Here is a 23,681-nt window from a genome sequence, read left to right as displayed (position 1 = left end):
TTATAACTAAAATTCAAAATGTGTAATCTGATAGATTATGATTTTATTCTAAAGAAGTTATAATTTATTAATAAATATTTATAGACATAGTAAATTATTTGGAATGTTTCTAACTACTTATAAGTGTAGCATTTCTCTATTATTCATTAAAGCAGCCTAATCTTTTTGGGTTTCCATAAAGAAACTTTAAAGAATGCACTCATTAACATTAATAGCAGGTTTTTTTCAGGCTCACATAGAAACCTGAAAAAATAGGTTGTTTTAATGAAATTCGGAAAAGTACTACACTTGGGCAATATCTGAAGCAATTCTTCTGAATAATTTTCTAAATTTCCACTTAAAAATAAGCTGATTACAACTATATATTTTAAGAGGTGCACGTTATATACTCCTCTATTGAAGAATGCCATGAAAAAGATATAATTCACACTCATCTACTTAAAATACTGTTTATTTGTGATTTAACATTAATTAGCATTACATCTATAAGCAATTTCCAACAACATTTATATATCTTTTTCCACAGGACACAGTTGGCTGGCTCATTCATATGTCAAAGCAAGTAAATAGAGGCATTAGCGAAAAAAGGTGCAAATAGTTCACGGTTGCATTTTTAAAAAATATTTATGCACATTGCATTCATTTAGATATAGATTTTAAAGTTATGAAAAGCATAGTTCACAGATTACTGTTTCTACATATGTTGTAACACAACACAAAAAATGTAGAACATAAAAAATTAAGCAACTTAGATAGTCCCACTATTTTTTAAGAGAACACACCGATTCCAGTATTTTGAGATATTTGAAGTATCATTTCCAGATTCACTTCTGCGCTGCATTACCACACTTACACAGTCAAAGCTCACCAGCCCTGTAACATGCTATATTCAGTTTTTGCATGCCAAATCACATCCCGGCCATATTCAACTATCTATATATGATAATATATTTCAACCGGCAATCTGGAAGTAACATTCACATTTAAGATGTACTTCCTCTTGTGTCTATGGATGTAAAAAGGCCATAGTTCGTTTTCATGTTTAGTGTGTATTTACAGATTTGTTTTCTTTTTCTGTTTAATCAAAACAAAATAAAACTACCAGCAAGAAGAACAAATGGCAGGATCAGCACTTATAAATCAGCACTAATTTGCTCTTAAGATTCATTGAGAAGGCAAAATGTAGATTAAAATGATCCTATTAACCTCTATTGTAATTTTAAAATATAAAACAGATGTTCCATCAATTCAATAAAAATACCCCAATTCCATGACATATATTTTATGAAAAATAATCCACAAACTACTCATTTTTTCTCCATGCCCTTATTCTTTCCATCTCACTTTCCCTTTTCCAGTTTTGTCTTTTATTTGATTATGGTCTTTTCCAGATGATCAGTTTATAGTGCAACATAAATGCAGCTGCATCCAAGTCATTTCATGGGATCCACATATCCTTGCATTCAAATGGCAATACAGCCTCATTCCAGTAACATAAACTCCTCCCAGTTACTGGGCTTACTGCTTTTCAGAAGGCTATCCAAAACGTGACTACAGGAGTGTCAGAAGTACTACAGTATACTAATAGTGACATTTTGCTAATGAGATAACTTTTCATCCCCTGGTTTTGTCTTTCTGTAGCCTTGCCACCTGTACTCTATCTCATACCTTGAGATTTCAACAGAAATTTCTGCAGAAATAATTCAGAAAGGCTAAATGAAACTAGGACACACTTTGAACTGATCTTCTAGAAGATCATAGGTTATCAAGATTATTTTTCTTCATTCAATAATATTATGAGAAAAAAATATAATAAGATTTAGAATTGAATCCAGTAAATTTTTACGCTCTTTATATCTGAAGTCAGAAGTTCTGGATTCATGAATTATATTTAAGTATACTCTACACCAAGCATCCTTGAATACATTCTACTGTTAAATGCTTGGTTTACATGCCTATAATACTTTATATTGAATGGTATACAAAATTTTCAACATATAAAATTCTTTTTCTGTTTTGCCATATTTAAACGAAGTTATCAATGTTAAGTGTATAAAATCCCCTTTATTGAAAAATAAGGGCTTTCTCCCTGCCCCCAACTGATAGAATAAAAAAAGTTTTCAAAAATTCTATCTTACTAAAATGAATATTTGGCAAAAGTTATTATTGATGAATGCAACCTTCACAGAGTCTGTAAAATTCCAAATGCAATTCCTTTTACAGTTCCTCTTCTAAAATTATGTGCCACTATATAATTAAATGACGAAGGTTTGTGAGGGTGTGATTAGAGTGACATCACCCTTTGAGGCAGGGACAAAATCAAAATCATCCAAAAAAACATCACCCAATTACATAATGTGGCAGTAGGTTAAAAACAAACACTATCTGATAATTCAATAGTGAAATTGCTGAAGACATTTTAATCAACAAAAATTTTCATGTGTAACTTGCTAGATAAGGATATCCGAAATTACTGTGGTATTATTATGGACCAACTGCTAGTGTTAGTTTGTGGTGGAACTACTAAATACTTAAAATTCTCATAATAATTTTATTTGTACTAATTAAGAGATGAATTCTTCATTTAATTAATTAAAACCCAGTTTCTATGTAATTGTTTCCAGTTCTGTACTTAGGTTAAGGCCCAGTTTCTTGCATAACCCTACTTGACCATTTTAACAACTGATTAGATGTATGACTAAAGTGTCAGTGAAACCTCAGGCCTCCACCTTTTCCTTCTTTTTGTTTTTTTTCAGGAAGGATGGAGTACGGAATTTCTTCTTTTTCTTTGATGGTGATTTGGAAGGAGAGCCTTCAGGAGAAAGGGTCTCTTCAATCTTCTCAGAAGTCTTAATTGTAATCTCTATATTCTCTACAGTACTAGTGGTTAACTGGCTGACTCTCTGGGCAAGATCTTCTTCCACATCGTGTACATCTTCTTTGCCATTCATGACAACAACTGGCAGCTCCAAAGAGGTGAAGTTAGAATCCTGTAGGTAATTGTCATTATTTTCTGGAAGGGGGAAAAAAGTGTTATTTTATTCTTTCTTGTATTGATGGTTATATAGAATAGATGGTTGTGTAACATTCTAAACAGGGCTAAATACAATTTGGATTGGGAATTTTAGAAAATTAGGACTTTGTAAAATTTGATAATCTGGGCTTCAGTTCCTTTTTTATCCCGTGTTACTTTTTGTGTTGTGTTGTGTTACTTTCCCCCCCTTAAAGCTTCACTTTAAAGCGACATTTAAGTAATATTAATATTCCTTGGGTATCTGGAATCAGGTTTTTAACCAAGTTCCAGACACAATTGGACATACAGAATATACCTCTAATTAGAAGGTACACCCTGCTAAGCATCATCATTACCTGTTTGTTATGTTAGACTGGCATTAGTAGACTAAGTTGTACTACATAATGCAGGGAACAAAGCATTTAAAAAACAAACAAACACAGAAACTGTAATTAAGGGTAGGACATAAATTAACACAATGGCTGAAATTTGTCTTTTTAGGTGGCCTATTCTGAAAGATGAATGAGATTAGGCCAAAATGACATAATTTATATAGATATTGTATCAGGCTTCACATATTAAGAGTTTGACTATATTTTCTATGATCAATCTTTGGGATTAAAAAAATAGACTGTAAGGAAGGATTTACAGACTCACAATATTGTGCAATGGCAAATAGCATTTACACCTTCCGGAGTTGTAATATTGCACATGACATTACATTATATACCTTCTAATTTGTCAGGGACATTTTGTGGGGACTGAGTTTGAGAGTTAATTTGGGAAACAGAGGACCCATCATCTGAGAATAATTCCTGATCAGCATCTGTAGGACAAGAGCCTGAGTTAGTAAAAGCCATGCCAAAATAAGCACAACACACAAAAAAGGTCAGTACATATTAGTACATACAAAAAGGCAAACAGTTTAGCCATATTGACCTGATCATGCAAATGTTATAACACTAAATTAGATTATAAACTCATATTATTACCAAGCTATGGTTATTAAATATAGAGTATATCAAAGATGAATCCAAATAGTTAGAAGAAAGTATTCTATGAGAACATAGCGTCTTAAGTAACAATACTGTGATTAAAATAGTCAAAACAATATATGCAGTGTTAGTACTGAAAATGCTAGTGAGAGACAACAGTAAATTAGTAATGCCCATATTATTAAAGAGCCTTATCAGATGCTTTGAATGAAAATGGGTGAACAAAATGCTAAAATACAGGGGTTTTTACCTTTGAATCTTTACGCTTTCAAAAATAAGAAATTGGTAGGTTAGAAGATTGCTTGCTATAACTGCAGGCAACAGAACATACAGCTATTAGACCATTTTGCTCAGGAATGATGTCTTTTAAAGACTAACATACTGGTTCAAAAATATCTAATTATTATTTTGCTTTTTTGTACTTAATTGTACTTATGTGCTTTTATATTAGTAATATACAAAAGCAATACAAGTGTATGAGTACTTTATTTATCCAGTCTTATACATACTTATACATGTATTATCCTATGTAAATTAATACATTATGTTTATTCCAGAGTTTTCAGAAAAAGAAAATAGTTTTAAATTTATCCTAAGATTACTAGAAAGGTATTCCAAAAATGTGGGAATGAAAAATAGACAATTAAAAAGGGAAGGCTGGATTAAAGATAATATTGATTTAATCAAGCTAAATAGAGGAAATAGTAGTAGGCTTCCTTAGTTGGAAAACAACTAAATGCAAGCATCATCATAATTTAATGAAGATAGAAATGAAATGAAGGACAAGTTAGCTGCCAAGAGTTGAGAGAAAATAAACTGTAGGGTAGCCATCTCACCTAGAAATATTTTACAGTAGGAACAAGGTAAAAGTTAAAAAAAACATGGAATCAGTTGCTTTAATATATAATTGATATAAGCAATGACCTGATATTAAGTATGGGAGATTTATAGGCTAATATATTTGACTTCATTATCTATATAAAAGGGTTTGTAAGTTACTGAGGTTGTAAGTTACTGAGGTTTCAGTTAAAGTTATTATTATGATTTTTAACTGCATTGATCAAAACTGAATTTAAATCTCTATAAACAAGACTGCACTGATGACAACATAAAAGGGATACCCCTTCTTCCAAATCCTGGAAGGGAAGTCTCCTGAAAAAAGGTCCATTTGATACTTGCCTGGAGTAACAAATGAGCAAAGTACTTCCACATAGGAGGAGGAACCCGGTCCCAACAAAGAGGGACATTTATCTTTTATATACATAGAGAAATCAAATGAATATTTGTTAAGAAATGTGATAGTAGGAAGAGCTAAATTGTAAAGCCCACAAATCTTCTATTCATTCAAACATATCTAGTCCTATTTAATGCCATATATTAGGAAATAAGCTCTTGCCAAAACACATTTTGTGACTTATAGGTTCGGTTGCAAATGTATCTTCTATCAATTCATTGTCAAGAGGATATGGTAATTTAACACACATTAGATTATCCTGGAAACCAGAAATTTCCAACTTCTTGCTTTATACTATATATCATGTGGATATTAGTCTATTATTCTAACTCATTCACCACTTCTACCCCAAGATAACATATGCCTATATGCCCATTTCACATAAGACTCATCCAAAAATGAGAATTCATTTTAAACACAAATAAAAAATATATATAGGAAAGGTAAAATTGAAGTTGTCAATGCATATTATTTAATTTTAAATCTTTAAATTAAATTAGTAATTCTGAATATTGATTTTTGAATTTAAACTACTGTATTTTTTGGAGTATAAGACGCACCTTTCCCCCCCCCCAAAAGGGGGTGAAAATTTAAGTGCATCTTATACACCAAATGTAGCCCCGCCCACCCACTGGCTCCCACCTTTTGGCCTCTGCCTCGCAGCAGTTACCTCCTTGCAAGCAAACAGCAAGAAAAAACAGCTCCTTTCAGCTTCAGCACAGTCTAATTAGCACAAATTGATTGGATCGGTCTCCCGACTCTCAGCTGATTTGTGCAGGGGTCTGCTGCTTGCTGCAAAGAGGTAAATTGCTGGAGCAGATTTTTTTTTCCTTGTGCTAATCAAGCTATGCTGAAAACGAAAATGAAAGTAAAGCATGCTGTTTGCTGCAACGAGGCAAAATTGCTCAGAGGCAAAGGGATATTTTTTTTTCTTCTTTTTCTCACCAAAAAAAGTAGGTGCATCTTATAGTCCGGTGCATCTTATACTCCGAAAAATACGGTAATCCCTTTAAAGTTTAACCTGGAGATAGAAACTTTGAGCCAACACCCACCCTCAGTGCCCTGCTGTTTGCGTTCGATTGTCTGTTTATACTCTTCCAGTTCCTTTTCGGTGAGATGACTGAATGGGTTAGGAGGTGCTGGTGGGGTATGCTCATCTTCTTCAAACTGCATGGGCTGGGGAAAAAATTGGAGAAATAAAATTTATTTACATAATTATTTACTTATTGCGTTTATATGCTACTGTAATACCTGATACAATATTTAGATATAAACCATACACATAACATACACACACAAAGACACACACACACAAAGACACACACACACACACACACACGCACACTATTCTAAACTGTTCATGCTGTGGGGATAACATCCCACAAAATAAGAATAAAGAATGAGACAGAATAACGATAAAGAATTTTATCAGTTAACAGGCAGGTTAGAACACAAGGAAAATATTTTGATCAACATAGCAGGCTACATTTAAGGCAAAACCTATTTATAACAGCAAACTGAAAGCTTGCCCAACTTTTTTTAAAAGAAGCCTACACCTTTCTTATAACACCATAAGGGACAATAAATGAATTACCATATTTTTCGGTGTATAAGACGCACTTCTCCCCCTTCCCCCCAAAAGTGGGTGGAAATGCCTGTGCATTTTATACAGCGAATGTTGCCGAAGCCCTGCCCACATTCCACTGGCTGGAATGGGCCAAAAATGGGACTCGCGGAGACCGAAAATAGGGTGCACGGAGGCGGTGATAGGCAGCAGCAGCGATGGGCGGCAGCGATCCCCGCAGCCTGGAACAGCTGACAGGTGGTATTCCGGGAGGCCGATCCAACCATCAATCAGCTGCTTGTGCTAAACCAGGCTGTGCTGAAGCTGACCAGGCTGTTTGCTGTTTGTTGCAAGGAGGTAAATTGCTGGGAGGCAGAGGCAGATTTTCCCCTCTTGTTTTCCTCCCCAAAAGCTAGGTGTGTCTAATACTTTGGAGCGTCTTATAGTCTGAAAAATATGGTAAATGTATTAACTGCACTGACTATATTAATCAATTGACTGTAAAAAACAGTCAGATATAACGGTTAGATAGCTCCCACACTATGTTAATTTATGATTGCCAATTCGAGCTGACACCACTCCTAGAGATTTACCATTCCCTGTAAATATCCATGTATCAGTGATCACAGGTATAAACTAAGCTACATTTCAAAAAATGGCCAGGGAAAATTAATGAATAACTACAAATTAAAGTAACTTGCTCAAACAAGATACCCCAATTATAAATGTTGGGATCCTCCATTTGATTATATTGGTGATCTAACTCACACAGAACCATACAATGGAAACAGACTTTCCCTTCCCTCCTTCCAGCAAAAAAAAAAAAAAAAAAAGATGAAGAAAAGGAAAAGCAGGATTGGAGATTGAGAAATTAAGTTGTTGGCATGAGATATTAAGAAAATTGGGTAGGTAGCAGTGATAAGTTGCTACTGGTTCACCCCGGATCGGCCGAACCGGTAGCGGTGGTGGCAGGAGGCCCCACCCACCCGGGCACCCACAAGTGAAATGGTAGCGACGGTTTTGAAACCCGCCCCAGGTAAGTAGGTAGGAAGGAAGGAAGGAAGGAAGGAAGACCTAGTTAGGTATTGGAATAAACATTCTCTAGCCATATTGCCTACAGAAATGTACTCTTTCAATCCACAGGTTTTGAGAGAAAAAAAACTTGTGTTCCTAGGCAAGTGAAATAAATATAATATTTCTTATGTCTATATATTATTGCATAAAATTATATGTAATGGTTTTATCATGGACTGGAGATAGCTTTATAAGTTCCCTTTCTGTACCACAGAAAACACAGCATTAAATCTTATTAAACTTTATTCTATCATTGTCATAGTCCAGAAACTCAGAAAAGAGCCCTTTTCTGAATTTAGAAAAAAATCCAAATAGGAACCATTGGTGACTGAAAATGCAATAGAGTGACCCAAAGACTGGGTTTTGTGAAATAAAGCCTTTTTCTATGAAAAGGTAAATGAATAAGTTAGTTAAATACATAAAGGGACTGCAAGGTTTGTTTTGGTTTGAGCCAGAACCATACAGTGTGACACCAAGTCAAACTAGTCAAAAGTTAAATCCAGATTCTAAGCACTTCTTCTTCCAAACTTTTAGGAGAATCAGAAATAGAATGGAAAAAGGTACTTGGGGCTAGTTGAAGAGATTATCAGAAGGAATTAATATTTAGGATTCTATCAAGTAAAATGTGATTTTCCTTATTTACAATTTTTATTGAATATTCTTTTATTTGTCTAAAAACCAGGATTAAATTTATCTGATATAAATCCAACAGGAAGTATGCAGAGGCATATCTCTGCATGATATCACCTGTAAAGAAAATGATATGCATTGTTATGATTTTTTTTTAAAGTATGAAATCTACTTTTAACAACTGGTAAAAACATAAGTGCACAATCCTATTTTTGATTAGAACACATTGGCCTAAATTAGAAGCATGTATCTCTGAGATCCTTATTTGTGCCCCTCAAAACTTCCTGGGTATTAATTGATCCACTTTCTGTTTTGCTTTGTTTTTAATTTTTCCTAAGATATCAAAGAAATAAGATATCTTGATATATTTACACATATTAAAGAGCAAAAATAAATAAAATATAGAGTGTTCTTCAAATAAAATGTATAAAACGTCAATATCCATGTCAATATCAATCTGCTGTCTGCTATAAAAAATAAAAGAAGATGAAGGCTGAAAAACGATTGCCCCCATCCTGGGACAAATGACTGGTTCTCCAAACAACTTTAAATGTTTGTATATACAGAATTACTTACTCTGCAGAGGAATTGGATGATTGTTATGTATGTTTATTTCAAGAATTTGCACTCTGGCTCTGTTTTTTATTGCAAAATAAAAGAGAAACTTATATAGATGTTTGGTATTCTAACTACCGAACACAATTAATGTATTTTTAAGTCCCAACAATGGACACACTTACAGTTGCCTTTTTATCCACTACAATTCCAGCAAGCAATTGAGATTGTGGACCTGCAGTCTTTAAGTCATATCGATTTTGTTCTCGAATCTGGAGATTAAAAAAAAAGTTTTTAAAGTACCCAGTCCCAATAGAAGGCTTTCTGTATTCCTAAGAAATTACTTTATTAATTCGATATCATGAGGAAGCTTTCTTTTCATCTATTTAAATTCCCAATACTTCTGGGGTAATGTTTAGGGCTTCCATCTAAACATGCTGATGAATGATCATTCCTGCATTTCTTCTGCTCCAGAGTTTCTACCGTCATTAAGCAGATATTTTCAGTTTGACCAAGTTTAGCCACAAGTGCTTGCACAGCACTTGTCATTAACTGTTCTCCTTTGAGAACTGCAGAACTGTATTCTGTTGGTAACAGAGCATTTGCGAATCTGGACAAAATATTTTAGGCATATAAGTATTCTGTTATAACTTCTCTGACCACAAAAAGTAATTCAGACACGGCTTATTTGCCAGAGAAACCTGTATATCTAAACTTGATAAAATTCTAAGTTAATATCTGGGTGATATCCTTTCCAAGTATGACAGCAACCTCTTTTGAACCTACTCAACAATTTTGGAATAGTGGTATAACTCTTTTATTACTACCAGATGTTGAACAAAACACTCTCAGACCCTCTGCGTGAAACATCATGTTTCTGGCAGAACAATCAAGGGTGGATCTTGAATTTGATGAAATCAAATAAAGTATTAAAAAAAGCAGCCAGCAATTTGTGCTTATAAAGATTTCTTTAAAGTTATTTCTCACTACTACTCTAAACTATATTAACTATACTGAAGCAAAGAAACAGAAATGTGCTACCATGATAGACTTTCTCTTGTGCAAACTACTTGGCTTGTCCTTTGAAAACCAAATAAAGCTTCAAAACATCATACTGTTAAAATTAGAGCAAAAGGGAGAAACGTTATAAGACTTCTATATTTTCTTGAAACATAAAAATTCAAAGCAAAAAGGGTTCGCTGAACAGTAATATGGAACATTCTGCTGCCCTCCAAGCTACTTTTGAAGCACTAATAAAACTTAACACCCACTTATTTTCCCTGAAAATAAGAACGGGTCTTATTTTCTTTTGGGCCCCAAAATAAGCATTAGGGCTTAATGGGGGGGGGAGGGGGGTCTTATTTTTTCCCATGTACAGGAGGCCCACTTCTTTTGCTTGCTCGCGGTGAGGCAGGAGGCTGTGTGGTGTATCATACCGCCATAAGGCAGGGGGTGGAGCTGCACCCCCCCCAACACTGGCTTACCTCAGGGCCTCTGCAGCCAGGCAATCCACGACTTGACAGTTGCCTCATCTCGTGGCTCCAGCATACCTATCCAGCAGGACCTTGTGTGGCTACCGGCCTATTTCTGCTTGCTTGCGGCCACAACAAAGCAGGAGGCCGAGTGATGCGCCGGTGTCATGGCCAAGAGGCAAGGTGAGAGGTGGGTGGGTGGAGCTACAACACACACCCTGCAATGGCTTGCCGCAGGGCCCCTGCAGCCAGGCTATCAACGCCTGACACCTGCCTCGCAGCTAGGGCACCAGCATGCCGCTCAGCCTCTTGTTCCGTTGTGGTTGTGACCAAGAAGAAGTGGGACGACGGCCAGGAAGGCTCCTGCTGCACATGGTTGCAAGTGACAGTGTGTGGATGGCCTGGCTGTGGGGGCCATGAGATAAGCCATTGCGGGGTGTGTGGGGCAGCCCCACCACACCACCTCGCCTCATGGCTGCGGTACTGCGAATAACCAGCTGGAAAGGGTGGGCAGCCAGCAGGCTCTTAAGTAGGGCTTATTTTTGGGGTGGCAGGGCTTATATTAGCCACACATGTAAAACATGCTAGGTCTTATTTTTGGGATAGGTCTTATTTTCAGGGAAACAGGGTACTATGCAAACAGGGTAATTTATCAACTCTTTGTAGCAACTTATTAAGAAGTAAATGTGGTCATGAAGCAAAACACACCTTATTCCTCTTTTCCAACACATCACTTGGATTTGTATTCAGAGGAACAAACTGATTTGGATCTTCAATTTTTATTGGAGTTCCTCCAGTAATCTTAGAGGAATCTTCAGCTTTTATCCACTGGGAAAAGGGGAAAATAGAGAATATTTTAAGAAAATAGGAAAAGGAAATGAGTGCAGTTTAATGTCTGGAGAAAGCATGGAGGTTTTTGAGCAATGAACTTGTTATTTAAATATGAAAAAAAGAAAAAAAGAAGTAAAATACACCCCAACACTTAAATGGTTAGGATGGTGGCACATATAGTATTATTATCAATAAGCATTTTCTTAAGTTTCTTAAGCGTTATGGTCCCTAATTTGAATAATTTTGTGTAGTTCTAATCATCTGTAAAGTATTTAATTTAGGATATTAAATAATATGGTTGCTTTGTGTAATATGTAAGCAGGAACAGTTCTTTATGAGAGATTAAAATGTACACTTATTAATTCATTCCTTAGATAGCTGTCTTAATTTTGTTGTTTCCTTAAAGGAGTACTTTATTAAGATACTTAATACAAAAATGAAAATGGGTTAATTGTTCAACCACCACCAGGTGGAGCTAATCATACACTTCCATTGTATTACAACTGATCTGTATAAAGCATATTTTTATTTATGTTCTTTGTACAATATTGAGAAAGTACAGAACCAAGACAGTGGGGATAAAAATATCCTTTGTTTTACAACACTTTGAATAAAAAATTATGCAGAAACTATCAACTACTGTTTTTTATCCCTGACCAAAGGACAATCACCTATTTCAGTGGTATTAGAGGTACAGTGGTTTCCACGAAATTCTTTCTTTCTTGCCCATATTCCCCAATTATAGGAGCTCAGTCCTGAGGGGATTTATAGTTGCATTACATGCCAATAGTTGTCTATGAAGACAAGATAACAAATACAAGAAACTGCCTTATACCAAGACAGATCCCTGGTTCCTCATAATTCAAAACTGTACAGCTAGCTGGCCGCACCTAATTGATGTTGGATGAACTCACAATTTTAAGCAGGGCCAGATGTAGTTAGTATTCAGATGGGAGACCTTCAGGACATAAAAGGACTGTTACCTAGAAGGCAATGGCTAACCACTTCTATACCGTTGTGGGGAAAATGATAGGGAAATGTCCATTAAGTCACCAGGAATCAAGACCTGCCCTATATCTTTCAGCTTAAAATAATCTTTATTGCCCAGAGGTACTCTGGCCTTCAGTTAGGAATCTACCTAGACACATCTAGGTAGGAAAACTATTTTAATTCTCTGGGTAAGCGCTGCCTACTGTTGTTTTGGTCCTGGGGCTTGTTTCTCCATTCCGAGATTCTTCAGGAACATCCACTTTCAAATACGTATTTGGTGAGTTTAGCCACCTTGTCTTCTCCCGCTGCTGTTTTTGTGCTAGGAATTTCAGGGGGGAAATTGGAATTGAATCATCATCAAAGGAAAACGCTGTCACTGTGGCTGGGATTTCAACATCACTCTTGTGCCGCGGTTTCTCCCTCACTAAGGGCTGACGATAAGCATAGCCTGTTCTGTAACCCTGTGAAAAGAAAACACTCTCGTAAAATTGTAGAAAATACACTCGTCAGCCCTTTGAGGTAGTCCAATCACCAACATAAGTACTAACATTACCTTTATTATAGTAACAGAATCTTGCAAGATTCTGCACTTCTCCTGTCTGTTACTTTCCCTCTCTCAACTACAGAGAATCCCCACTCATGCCTCCTAGGACACAGTTCATTTATTGTTTATTGCCCAATGTTTCGGCTGTCGTTCTTTTTATTTCCCAAGGTCATTCCCACATGTCATTAAACAATCTGAAGCTGTGTATAAAAATAACCTAAATAAAGTGAATAAACTAAACACAAACATTTAAATACAGTTTATCTCATGTTTACATACAGAAATGATACTGCTTTCAGTCGCTCAATCTTCCTCTTTTTTCCCCTCCAGGAATGCCATTGGAGTTCATATAAGCCCTCAACATTATCCAAAAATAAATGGAAAAGACAAAGAGTAGTTTGAGCTCCATTCTTTCCTAGCCAACCAATTTTCCCTCTCATATTTGGGTAGTGGGGATAATGAAAAAAAATGAAAGCCATTTTTAAGTAGACTGTAAGAACACTATGGTGAACTTGGAAACAAGAGAGGATTGATGAAATGACCTGAAGTAGGAGTTGAGCAGGGAAAAGTAACAGCAACGAACTGGGAAAGCTAGCTAGGACAAGTGGAAAGTAACTAAGAAAGAAAAATAATTGGAAGATAAATTTTAGAAACTACTTTTTATGTGGATCAGCTCTTGAAAGGGTGAAATTTAAAAGCCTAACATAGAATATGAATGGAGCAAATGCTCCTGAAAAAAGTAAATTATTTCATTATTTGAAAAACTAAAACAATTTATTTATAATTTGTTTACAAGAAATACATATTAGGAGAAAAGATAAAAATGTTTGATTTATATCAATCTAGAAAAGTTTTTCTTTCATTGAGAATGAAAGACAAATGGAGCTGTTTCGTATATAAAACCTCAATTACAAACAGAACTGATATTGACTAATGACTATAGTAGGTATGTTGAGGTGAAGTTAATTTACATGAGGCTAGGAATTTATGCCTGAAATGAAGATAAAACAGAATTTTATAAAGGAGTCTTGGATATACTATATAAAAATTGGTGCCTAACAAGACATTAGAATGGAATGATTTGCACACAAAAAATATCAGAATCAAGAAAACACAATGTAAACTGTCAAATTTTTTAAAAATATAATGGACAATTTACAGGTTGGATATTCATGGAGATAGAAAAATAATAATTGGAAAGAAATTAGCTACTTTTATAAAAACAAAAGATATTTTTCAAGAATTGATAAGTTCTTGATTTCTAAGAATTTAGCCACCAGTGTTTACATGGTGGAGATATTGTAAAAGAGCTTTTTAGATCATAATCTAGTGATGTTAGCACTTAAAAGGAAGGCATGGTTATCATCTATAATTTGTGTCACAGTATTGGGGTCAAATTATTTGAGAAATCATCTATCTTCCATAGTTTCCATCTATTTAGAAACATGGGGCAGAATTGTTGCGCTTCGAGTTTCCTGAAACAGGTATTTTTTGATACACCACCTGCACTCTGGAATGATAGCTGCCAACTACCCACCCCATCTCAGGATTTATGTAGTTTCTGTTCTGACGATGTTCCCGAAGTGCTGTTTTTTTTTAAAGGAAAACTTGGCTATTCTCCTAGGCCTTGGGGTTGAATGTTTGATGTGTGGTTTGGCTGGATGCACTTATTCCAAGTTCTGAGAATCCAGAAATCAGTCTTTTTACACATACCAGGTTATCTAACATCCTCATCAGTGCTTCAAACTCTAGCTCGCCAACTTTCCACTTGAACTGAGAGCCCATACTTAATCCGGCTGCTGCAGCTACCTGATGTGTGAAAGGTTTATATTTCTGTAAGTCTAGGATAAGAAGATTGTCTACGCCACCAGCAGCTAAGGAATGTACCTGTGATATAAATGATATAGTAAATATAGACACTTGAATTTTCATGAATTTTCCATAATCAAAACATGTATTAGCATTCTTCTAGATATATTAGCATGGAAAAGATATGCTATCCAATTTATATATAAGGTATCAACTAAATACTTGATTAAGGCCTATGTTCTACCTGTCTCTTAGTAATAATATAATAATATTCCATTTTTTAAATATATTGTTTAGATTTATAAATTACAAATATAATGATAGTACAAATAGCTTTTTCCTTCACCGCCACAAATTTCTTAGGAATGATTGGTCCTAATATCAAGGAATCCATTAAAAACACACATTATCTGATTATACTTTTTAAATATAGTATTTTAAACTATTTAAAATACTTCTTAAAGTATTAAACTTTAAGAAATTTCAACTTCTTAAACTATTTAAAATACAGGTTCGCTTCTTACCTGTATTTCACAGGCTAATTGCACATTGTAGATGTAGTGAAAGGCCTCTTCTAATGTCTCTCCCAGTGCTACTACTCCATGATTTCTCAAGACCAATACCTATGAAACAGAGATACTTGTAACTGATAGAAACCGCATAAGTAGTAGAAATTTTAAAAAACAAACAAACACACCATTAGAATGAAATACCTTGCAGCTTGGTCCAAGAACTTTCTGAAGATCAATTCTTTCTTCCTGGTCATCCAGAGATCCATGATAATCATAATATGCAACATCCCCTAAAATCAGAGCCTCCTGGGAAATGGGAAGTATTCCACACTTCATGGAAGAAACCTGTTTGAAACATATGAGATTTCTATGGTGGAGGAAATTTGAAAATATAGACATACGAATATATATATTTGCTAATATGAGGTGTACAATGATATTTTTCAAGTATTCTACCTCCTTTAAATCCCAACAAGCAAACAATGAATTAGATTACGGTACCTGTAGTACAGAGCATCTATAGGGGATTTTCTATCGACTACCTTACAAAAATAACTCCAATCTTCAATTTCTAAAATATACGAGGGTCTAGGGTTATGTTTCATAGTAGTTTTGTCTCTATAGTGTTATATAAATTCTTAGACATATGAATCAAACTGAGAAATATGAAAAACTAAAAACAAATAGCATAATTATAGTTTAAAACCATATAATTCAATTCCAATATAGTTAAATAATATATGATAATATAATAAAAAGAGAATTTCAATGGGCACATCATCATCAGTGCTAGTCACTTATGATGTTACTAGTTTGGGTAATGAAATGTCTGAAAGAAAACAAGCAACCTCAGAAAGCACCAAGGACCCCTCATGTCAACTCTGAGCTACAAATATTGTCTTTTATTAGATAATTTCAAGACTATAAATGAGTAAAAATATAAAGCAGATGGTCTAGTAAAGAGTTTGAATAACAGTCCAGTGATGTCTGTTTGTCTATATATCCAGTCCTGTGCATCACATCCCATCATACCCCACATACCATACTATCCACCTATTCAATCAATTTATATTCAATTTATATTCCACCAGAATGCATTATTTTAATTGAGAGTTTTCGAAGTCTCACCTTTATTGCTTTTATAAATAATTCAAAGCAGCAAGCATATCTAATCGTCTTTTCTAGGCCCACTTCCCTATAACAACAACCCTGTGAGATGAGTTGGTCTGAGTAAGCGTGATGGGTTCAAGTCTCCCAGCCCATTTTCATGAGTACAGTGGGACTAGAACTCATGGTTTCCTGGTTTCTAGTCTGGTGTCTTCATCATTAGTTTAAACTGGCTCTCTGGTACTATACTAGCAATAACAGTAATAACAAAAGCATATAAAAATATACGATATAAACTGCAAATACTAACAATAGTTAGCAATTAAAAGCTCAGTTAAAGAGGTATATTTTAACTAATCTTTTAAAAGCAAAGGTAATGAGACTTGAATCCAACTTTTACACAACTTCACAATGTAAGACAATCCAAGCCTGAACATAATAAAAGACTTTTGATGAATAGTGAGTCATCATCATGTTCCTACTAAGTGGCAAGAGACTTACTGCTGCTGTTGCTGGAGTGTGTATATGGATCACACATCGGACATCCGGGCGCATTGAATAAATGGCTGCATGAGGACTGAATCCTGCAGTGTCAATTCGCAGATTGGTACTTCCTTGGTCAACTACGTCTCCTATAATATTTACTTTTACCTGAACAAAAGTTGAGGGACATAATAGAGTAAAATTCCTTCTAATACATTTCAATTGTCATTGCCAGTCGCTAAGCATAGGCTTTAGAATATATCAGGTAGGAAAGTGAGAAAGAAGAACAATTTGGAACAGTTTTTATCAAGGGTTTACATGAATATAGATGGTAGATTTTTAAAAATAAGAAAAAACTGAATAGAATTAAAATCATTACAAAAATATCCATTTGGTCAAGTACATACCAAATTGGAAGCAGATGCTTCAGAAAATGAAAGGCCTTCTGGAATGATAAGAATATGATCTTGTTCTTTGCTTACTCTTACCTAGAAATGAAGAGAAAGAAAATTATAGTTAGTTTGTATATTTAATATAAAAAATACTGTTCATGAAGGTGAGAACTTTGGAACACATTTCAATGTAGCGGAAATGAATGAATATGTTCACTTCAGGATACTCACTGTGATATATGAATTGGCCAAGTGTGCCCATCCAAATAAGTCTGTAAGCCTGTACAAACTGGCTAATTTACAACGAATAAGTTTTTCTCCTTTACCAAATGTAGTGGTATCTATCCCAGGTAAATCATTAATAGGTGTTATCAGTCCAGAGCCTAAAATGATATTGATAAAAATGACTGAGAAAATGTTCTCCCTAAAAACATATAGCATCATATGACTACACAAAAACTACAATGGTTGAACTTTCAATTTCTTTCCAACTGAAGTTTTGACTGCTCAATACCATGCTTCCCTAAAAATAAGACCCTGTCTTACATTTTTTCGAACCCTGAAAGAAGCGCTTGGCCTTATTGCCATGTGCTCAAAAGCCCGATTGGGTTTATTATCAGGGGATTTCTTATTTTGGGAGAAACAGGGTATTATATCTGAATAATGCTAGTTTTCTAACTTTGGCAGAAAAAAGAAACTCTGAAGTCAGAAATTGCTTTCAAACATCATTTGAATCTCAAGTCCCTAGCTATACATGCCATACACTAAAAAAAAAAAAAAAAAAAAAAAGCTAAGTGATTCATTATAATAAAAAAGTTATCAACATGGAACAAAAAGTTATTTCAACTTTTAAACTAATACCGTTAAGTAATAAAACAGCAGTGTTAGGGATATTTGTTATATATAGAACATCAACTCTTTTCATATCATTTCTCTCTATATATTTGCAACAAAATTGCAAAGGGCCAAAGGAAATTTGTAGTGACTTTACCAAGATCATATGGGCTGTATAGTGCCCATAAATTACTTCAGGGACAAGGAATAACTTGATAGAAGATCTCTAAAATAAGAAAGCCAGTCTTTTAGCCATTTATTTTACTGTAACACTTTTACTTACATAGAGGTGATGAAGAAAATCCTGCAAAAGAACTTGCCATTATGTAGTCTGCAATCTGCTGTAGGGCAAGCAGTCCGGTTGGGTTATTTCCTTTCTTCATCTGCTCTTGAATAAGGGATTCCAGATCCTCCCGAAAAGCCTGTGAGATATTTAAAATATTATCTATTATAGCACACAATGGCTACATACAATATACAAGACCAAGAGATTTTGATGAAAAAGATTGGTTTTAAACTTAAGTACATAGGGATTACACTAATATGAATTGTATGTTGTTTCAGAATACTTATGCTAGAGTGTGGAATTATATTAAGGAAGACCTAGAATATAGTTGTAGAACAGGTGTATAACAATTTGCTATGGCCAACTTGCCATGGGACAAGAGTTACATTAATATCAAAGAAATAGTGGAATAGAATCATTAAAGAAAGGATGAAAAAGGAAGGACAAAATGAAATGTGAATGACAAAAATTAAAATAATTTATTTACTTTAAATAATTAAATTGAATTGTTAAATTGTTCTGCAGTGAATTGTTTGTGGCAAGTTGGCCATAGCAGTTGGCCACAGCAAATTGGCTGCGGGTTTCTACATCTATGTAGATGTATTGCACTGATGTATGCATATGATACTGCTACTTTGAAGGACATCAGTTTCTATAACTTTAATATGTATATGAGTTCTGTGTGTGCTGGCTTCCTTTTGTTATAATTGACCAATGAAATGTTTTTAAGGTATCCTAAATCTCAACAAGAGACTACAACAGCATGGCAGGAGGCAGGTGAATACACCCTCAAAGCTTAACTAATTACTGGTAATATAAAGTTTATATTTTCTACCCTGTGTGTTTATTTATTACTCCAATCCAGAGAACTGTGATGGCATACAAAAGTAATCCTAGTACCGAACATTAAATTAAAAAGACAGCATGCGCATGCACACACACACCTGCAATCACTAAACAAGTAAACTCAATGAAACAGTAAATCCTTCACTTGCTTAGGGAATATCAGTTAGTTTAGCACTGGTTCTTGTGTCATGTTAATATTAAACTTTCAGAATGTATTTAAAATGCAAATATTGTTTCCTGGGTTGATTGCTTGAGCTTTATGTGTAGCCTATGTGTTGATATTGAGCTTTAGAGTACATTTAGATCAGGGGTGTCAAACTCGTGTCATCATGTGACGTATTGGGACTTTTTCCTTCACTAAACCAGGCATGGGCGTGGCCAGTGCGTGATGCATCTGGCCCATGGGCCGTGAGTTTGACAGCTCTGATTTAGGGGGGGGGTTCAATTCCCCTTATAACACAATACAAATATAGTGTAGTAGGGTATATTTTTTGCTGTTGCAATATCAGTTTTATTAATTTAAATGCAGGCTTTGTTTATGGCTTTTATTTAACCTAGCAAAGACATTAAATGCAGTAGTTTTGTAGCACTAATTTGTAATCTGGGGGAAAGGAAGGCAGGAATAATTTTGCTCTTTGTGTATCTCCAAGTGCAGACTGCAGTGAACAAATGTGTTTTCAATGACAGGAATTCACATCAAAGTTTTGTTTCTTCCTCCTGTAAAAATCACCAGAACACATTAAACAAGGATCTCAATGTGAACACTGTTAAAGTTTATTTCTTGCATAGTTTCCTATGCTAAAAGCATAGTTGCTTTGAGTTTTCATCCACTGAAATGTGATCAGCTCAGAACCTACTGCTAAGAGTATTTTGGTGGGCTTGTACTCTGATTTTGAAACAAAACATATTTTCTATTTCACACACTTTACTATTATTTACTTCTTTTCTAAAAGTTAATAATAAAGAAGCCAACCTCCCACCCATCATGATCCTGTTTCAATGACATATGTATTCATGTGGCATGAATAAAACTGAATTGTTTAAAATCGTAACTAATCGTCCTTTAAAATGAGATAATGCAATATATATAGCTACATGAGCCATGTATCTGCTGACATATATATGTTGAGTCTAAGCATACTATAACAGCATTACTTCCCAAGTCCTGAGATCAGTGTCTTTGATTATTCTGATGTTTTTTTTTTCTCCTTGTCATCTGCTGTCTTTTCCCTGCATATGCTATCAGGAATTCTGAGAATGTTAGGTCTGCCAGGGCACAATTTTTTCACTTGATCAAACTAAGTGATTTAATCTAACTGGACAAACATATTTAAGTTTTTCCCAACATAGGCCTGAGAGAACAACACATTATTTCACTATCCAGAATGCTGCTTCTTTTGCTCTTCTGTTTAATGTTAGCAATTTTTACTTTTTCTGGACAACAATATGAAAGCATAAACTGCTATGGACTGACACACACATACAGAAATAGATGTCTAAATTTATAGTGAAACAGATTATTTTTTGAAGACAATTATACTTTTTCTTCCCTTCATGGAAAGGCAGCTACCCCTTATGCTGGGTTTTTCTGGATTTTCAGGTCCCCGTAAAGTGCACCTTTACATGAATGACACTATGGTTCAGTTGGTCATATTTTTCTATCTAAAGAATATTTCAGAAAATGTATTCCACTGGCATTAGTTAGAATTAAAAAAGCACCCTATATTATAATCTTTCTATAAGAAATAGAACTATTCTAGAGAGACAGGTTATAAATATTGCATTGTTAACTATATTTACTGAAAAGACCCAAATAATGGAGTAATGAATGGAAATGCTGAACAAAATAGTTTAAGATAATAGTTATCAATATACAGTTTACTAAAATGTTACTTTATTCAAAATTTGGAAAAAAGGAGAGGATAAGAACTTTTGGAGAAATTTCCAGTGAATATTCTGCAAAACTATTATTATATGTCCCAAAGGTGCTTTTTCAAGAGGCAACTGGACTTCCTGGTTTTTCTTTGAAGATGTTTCACTTCTCATCCAAGACGTTTCGCTTCTTGGATGAGAAACAAAACGTCTTCAAAGAAAAACCATAAAGTCCAGTTGCCTCTTGAAAAAGCACTTTTGGGGCAACCATGACCTGGATGCCTGAGAATCTCCATATACATATACATACATATACATATACATATATACATAAATATGGCAGCAGAATTATACCTGAAACCCTTAATTATTTAAATTATTATTAGTTACTAAATGAAATCTCACTAGCAATATACAATCAGCTAACTATTAAAAACTGCTTTATGCAAAATCCAAATGAAAAATATTTATATATTATAATAAGAGTGCTAAGTGTCAAGATTCCCATCCCCCTGCCTATGGCAACTTGGGAGCAGGTCAGGAAAGCTTCTTGAGTTGACACTAAGCTGCTAATTACTCTAAACAATTTACAGTTAGAATTTTTTTTAAAATTCAGGGTACCAACATTAAAAGTAAGCAGTAAAATTGATTTGTTTGCTAATTATATTCCCTTATAAAATCTGTGTAATCTAGACTTCACATTAAAATGGATTATTTATCTCATTGTTATTTTACTTTCTTCCAACCAGCAAAAGTATGTAACAGCATTTTAGGCAGTTTTTGAATATAGAAGTCAAATGAGTGGAATGCCATTCTGCAAGAAAATGTCCCAACAGTTTGTATTTGTCTAAAGATTTCCTTCTCTTCCTTGTGACTAAGCAGCAATCAATCGAAACGTAGCTGGAAAGCTACTTTTGTGCAGTGTTAATGAAGCATTGCTTAAGAGGAGGGAGGGAGCAAACCCTGGATAAAGGACTGTTTGTTTGCAGATGAAAACTATGCAAATACTGAACAAACAATCCGCTTGTGAAAAGTTACAATCGTGACATAGATTCTCCTATAGTCAATGAGGTCTTCCCTCTTTTGTTCAGTCCACTTTTGCTTTTTATATATTTTTTTCATGAACACTTAAACATGCAGGTTTGGAGGGGGGGGGACTTTCCTCTACTGTGAATGCTACTCACAGGGCTCTGCAGTATCTGGGTGACTCTCTTTCTTTGTTCCATCATGTTGAAGTCTTGCCTGAGGTCAGGAGACATATTTCTTTCACGGATGTAGTCAGGGTCATTTTCATTGATGCGGTCAAAATATCTCTCTTTGTGAGGCATGCTGGAGGGCGGAGGGGTTGTGATTACTCCCTGGCTGATCTCAGTACTCATGCTTTAATCTTCACCTAGAATATTAAAAAGCCATGAGAAATTTTATAGTACATAAGAACAAGTAATCTAATTGACTTTACATGCATGAATAAATATACCGTAATCCCTTGAGCAGAAAGTAACATTAGAATATTCTTTAAAAATAGAATTGCTAACATTGCCTAAATTTAGCAACAGCAACAGCAATTTATGTTTGAAATTACTCACAACAGGTAGAAACAATTCAAACTCCCAAAGAAAGGGACTAGATATTAGCAATAGTAATGACATCATCATTCCTATGTATGGAGAAAAGGTGGATCAGATTAGCTCTAACGGACCAAGCAAAGCCAGAAACTCTATCCTATTATAAAACCAGATAGGGTCCTTGTCAGCTGACACTCAAAACTACTCCCCAGGACACTAGAAGGAAGAGGGCCTATAAAATGATGTTGTAATTCAGTCCTGTCTAATTTACTTCTGTTTCTTTCTCTTGTTTTCTGCTATTTCAACGAACATTTATGGTATGTCAAATATTATAGTTACCCTTAGGGTGACACCCTGGCTGGGGATTTATGGATAGTGTAGTGTAGTGTAGTGTAGTGTGGTGTGGTGTGGTGTGGTGTGGTGTGGTGTGGTGTGGTGTGGTGTGGTGTGGTGTGGTGTGGTGTGGTGTGGTGTGGTGTGGTGTGGTGTGGTGTGGTGTGGTGTGGTGTGGTGTGGTGTAGTGTAGTGTAGTGTAGTGTAGTGTAGTGTAGTGTAGTGTAGTGTAGTGTAGTGTAGTGTAGTGTAGTGTAGTGTAGTGTAGAAAGGAGCAGTCCCAAAATTAAAAGGGTCTTTTTATGTCTGGCTAGGCCCATAGGCAGCTTGATGAGATCACTTACAATATTGGTCTCAAAATTCCGTGAACTTGTTTATATTTTTACTGGTAGAATTTGGGTTTGAATAAATTTCCCATTACTAAGGAAACACATTATCTATTAAATGTATAATTTAATATCTACTTTGTATAATTTCTTTCGTTCAATAAGACAATTTCCATTTCTTTTCTAAAACGATCTATATGCCAAATCAAAACAGATTCACATGTTTTTATAGTTCTATGTTATATCTCAGAAGTAGTAATACTCTATAAATGCAAATTGCTCAAATGCATTCAAAATCAATCACTTTTAAGTAGGAAACATTTTATATTTTCCTAATTTGCTGACCATTTATACAAACACCCAATGCTAACAATTTTTTGAGTTTATGCAGGTTATCCAATAGCAGATCAGAAC

General features: G+C 34.8%; 1 protein-coding gene across 3 annotated transcripts in view; it reads right to left on the bottom strand.

Annotated features, from left to right (window-relative positions):
- Positions 1 to 435: 435 nt before the first annotated feature.
- ADD3 (adducin 3) overlaps positions 436 to 23,681 on the bottom strand; it is a 91,314-nt gene continuing 68,068 nt past the window's right edge. Inside the window, exons 2-15 of one of the 3 annotated variants that reach the window (XM_070946376.1) lie at positions 22,228 to 22,436; positions 18,323 to 18,461; positions 17,437 to 17,588; positions 17,221 to 17,301; positions 16,832 to 16,981; positions 15,425 to 15,568; positions 15,236 to 15,334; positions 14,616 to 14,789; positions 12,562 to 12,819; positions 11,246 to 11,365; positions 9,251 to 9,337; positions 6,295 to 6,418; positions 3,744 to 3,839; positions 436 to 3,013 (exon numbers count right to left, since the gene is read on the bottom strand). In XM_070946376.1, the coding sequence (XP_070802477.1) occupies positions 2,718 to 3,013; positions 3,744 to 3,839; positions 6,295 to 6,418; positions 9,251 to 9,337; positions 11,246 to 11,365; positions 12,562 to 12,819; positions 14,616 to 14,789; positions 15,236 to 15,334; positions 15,425 to 15,568; positions 16,832 to 16,981; positions 17,221 to 17,301; positions 17,437 to 17,588; positions 18,323 to 18,461; positions 22,228 to 22,422 (2,115 nt within the window). In that variant the 5' untranslated portion in view covers positions 22,423 to 22,436 and the 3' untranslated portion in view covers positions 436 to 2,717. Of the gene's footprint in view, positions 3,014 to 3,743; positions 3,840 to 4,258; positions 4,274 to 6,294; positions 6,419 to 9,250; positions 9,338 to 11,245; positions 11,366 to 12,561; positions 12,820 to 14,615; positions 14,790 to 15,235; positions 15,335 to 15,424; positions 15,569 to 16,831; positions 16,982 to 17,220; positions 17,302 to 17,436; positions 17,589 to 18,322; positions 18,462 to 22,227; positions 22,437 to 23,681 lie in introns of those variants that run through there. The other 2 variants (XM_070946378.1, XM_070946377.1) reach the window with 2 other exon arrangements.

Source organism: Pituophis catenifer, unplaced genomic scaffold (genome assembly GCF_029215685.1).
Source record: "Pituophis catenifer annectens isolate HBS135680 unplaced genomic scaffold, rPitCat1.0.hap2 SCAF_6, whole genome shotgun sequence".
Classification (NCBI taxonomy): domain Eukaryota; kingdom Metazoa; phylum Chordata; class Lepidosauria; order Squamata; family Colubridae; genus Pituophis; species Pituophis catenifer.
The sequence above is the reverse complement of the archived record's forward strand: the minus strand, read 5'-3'. Positions and strand labels throughout refer to the sequence as shown.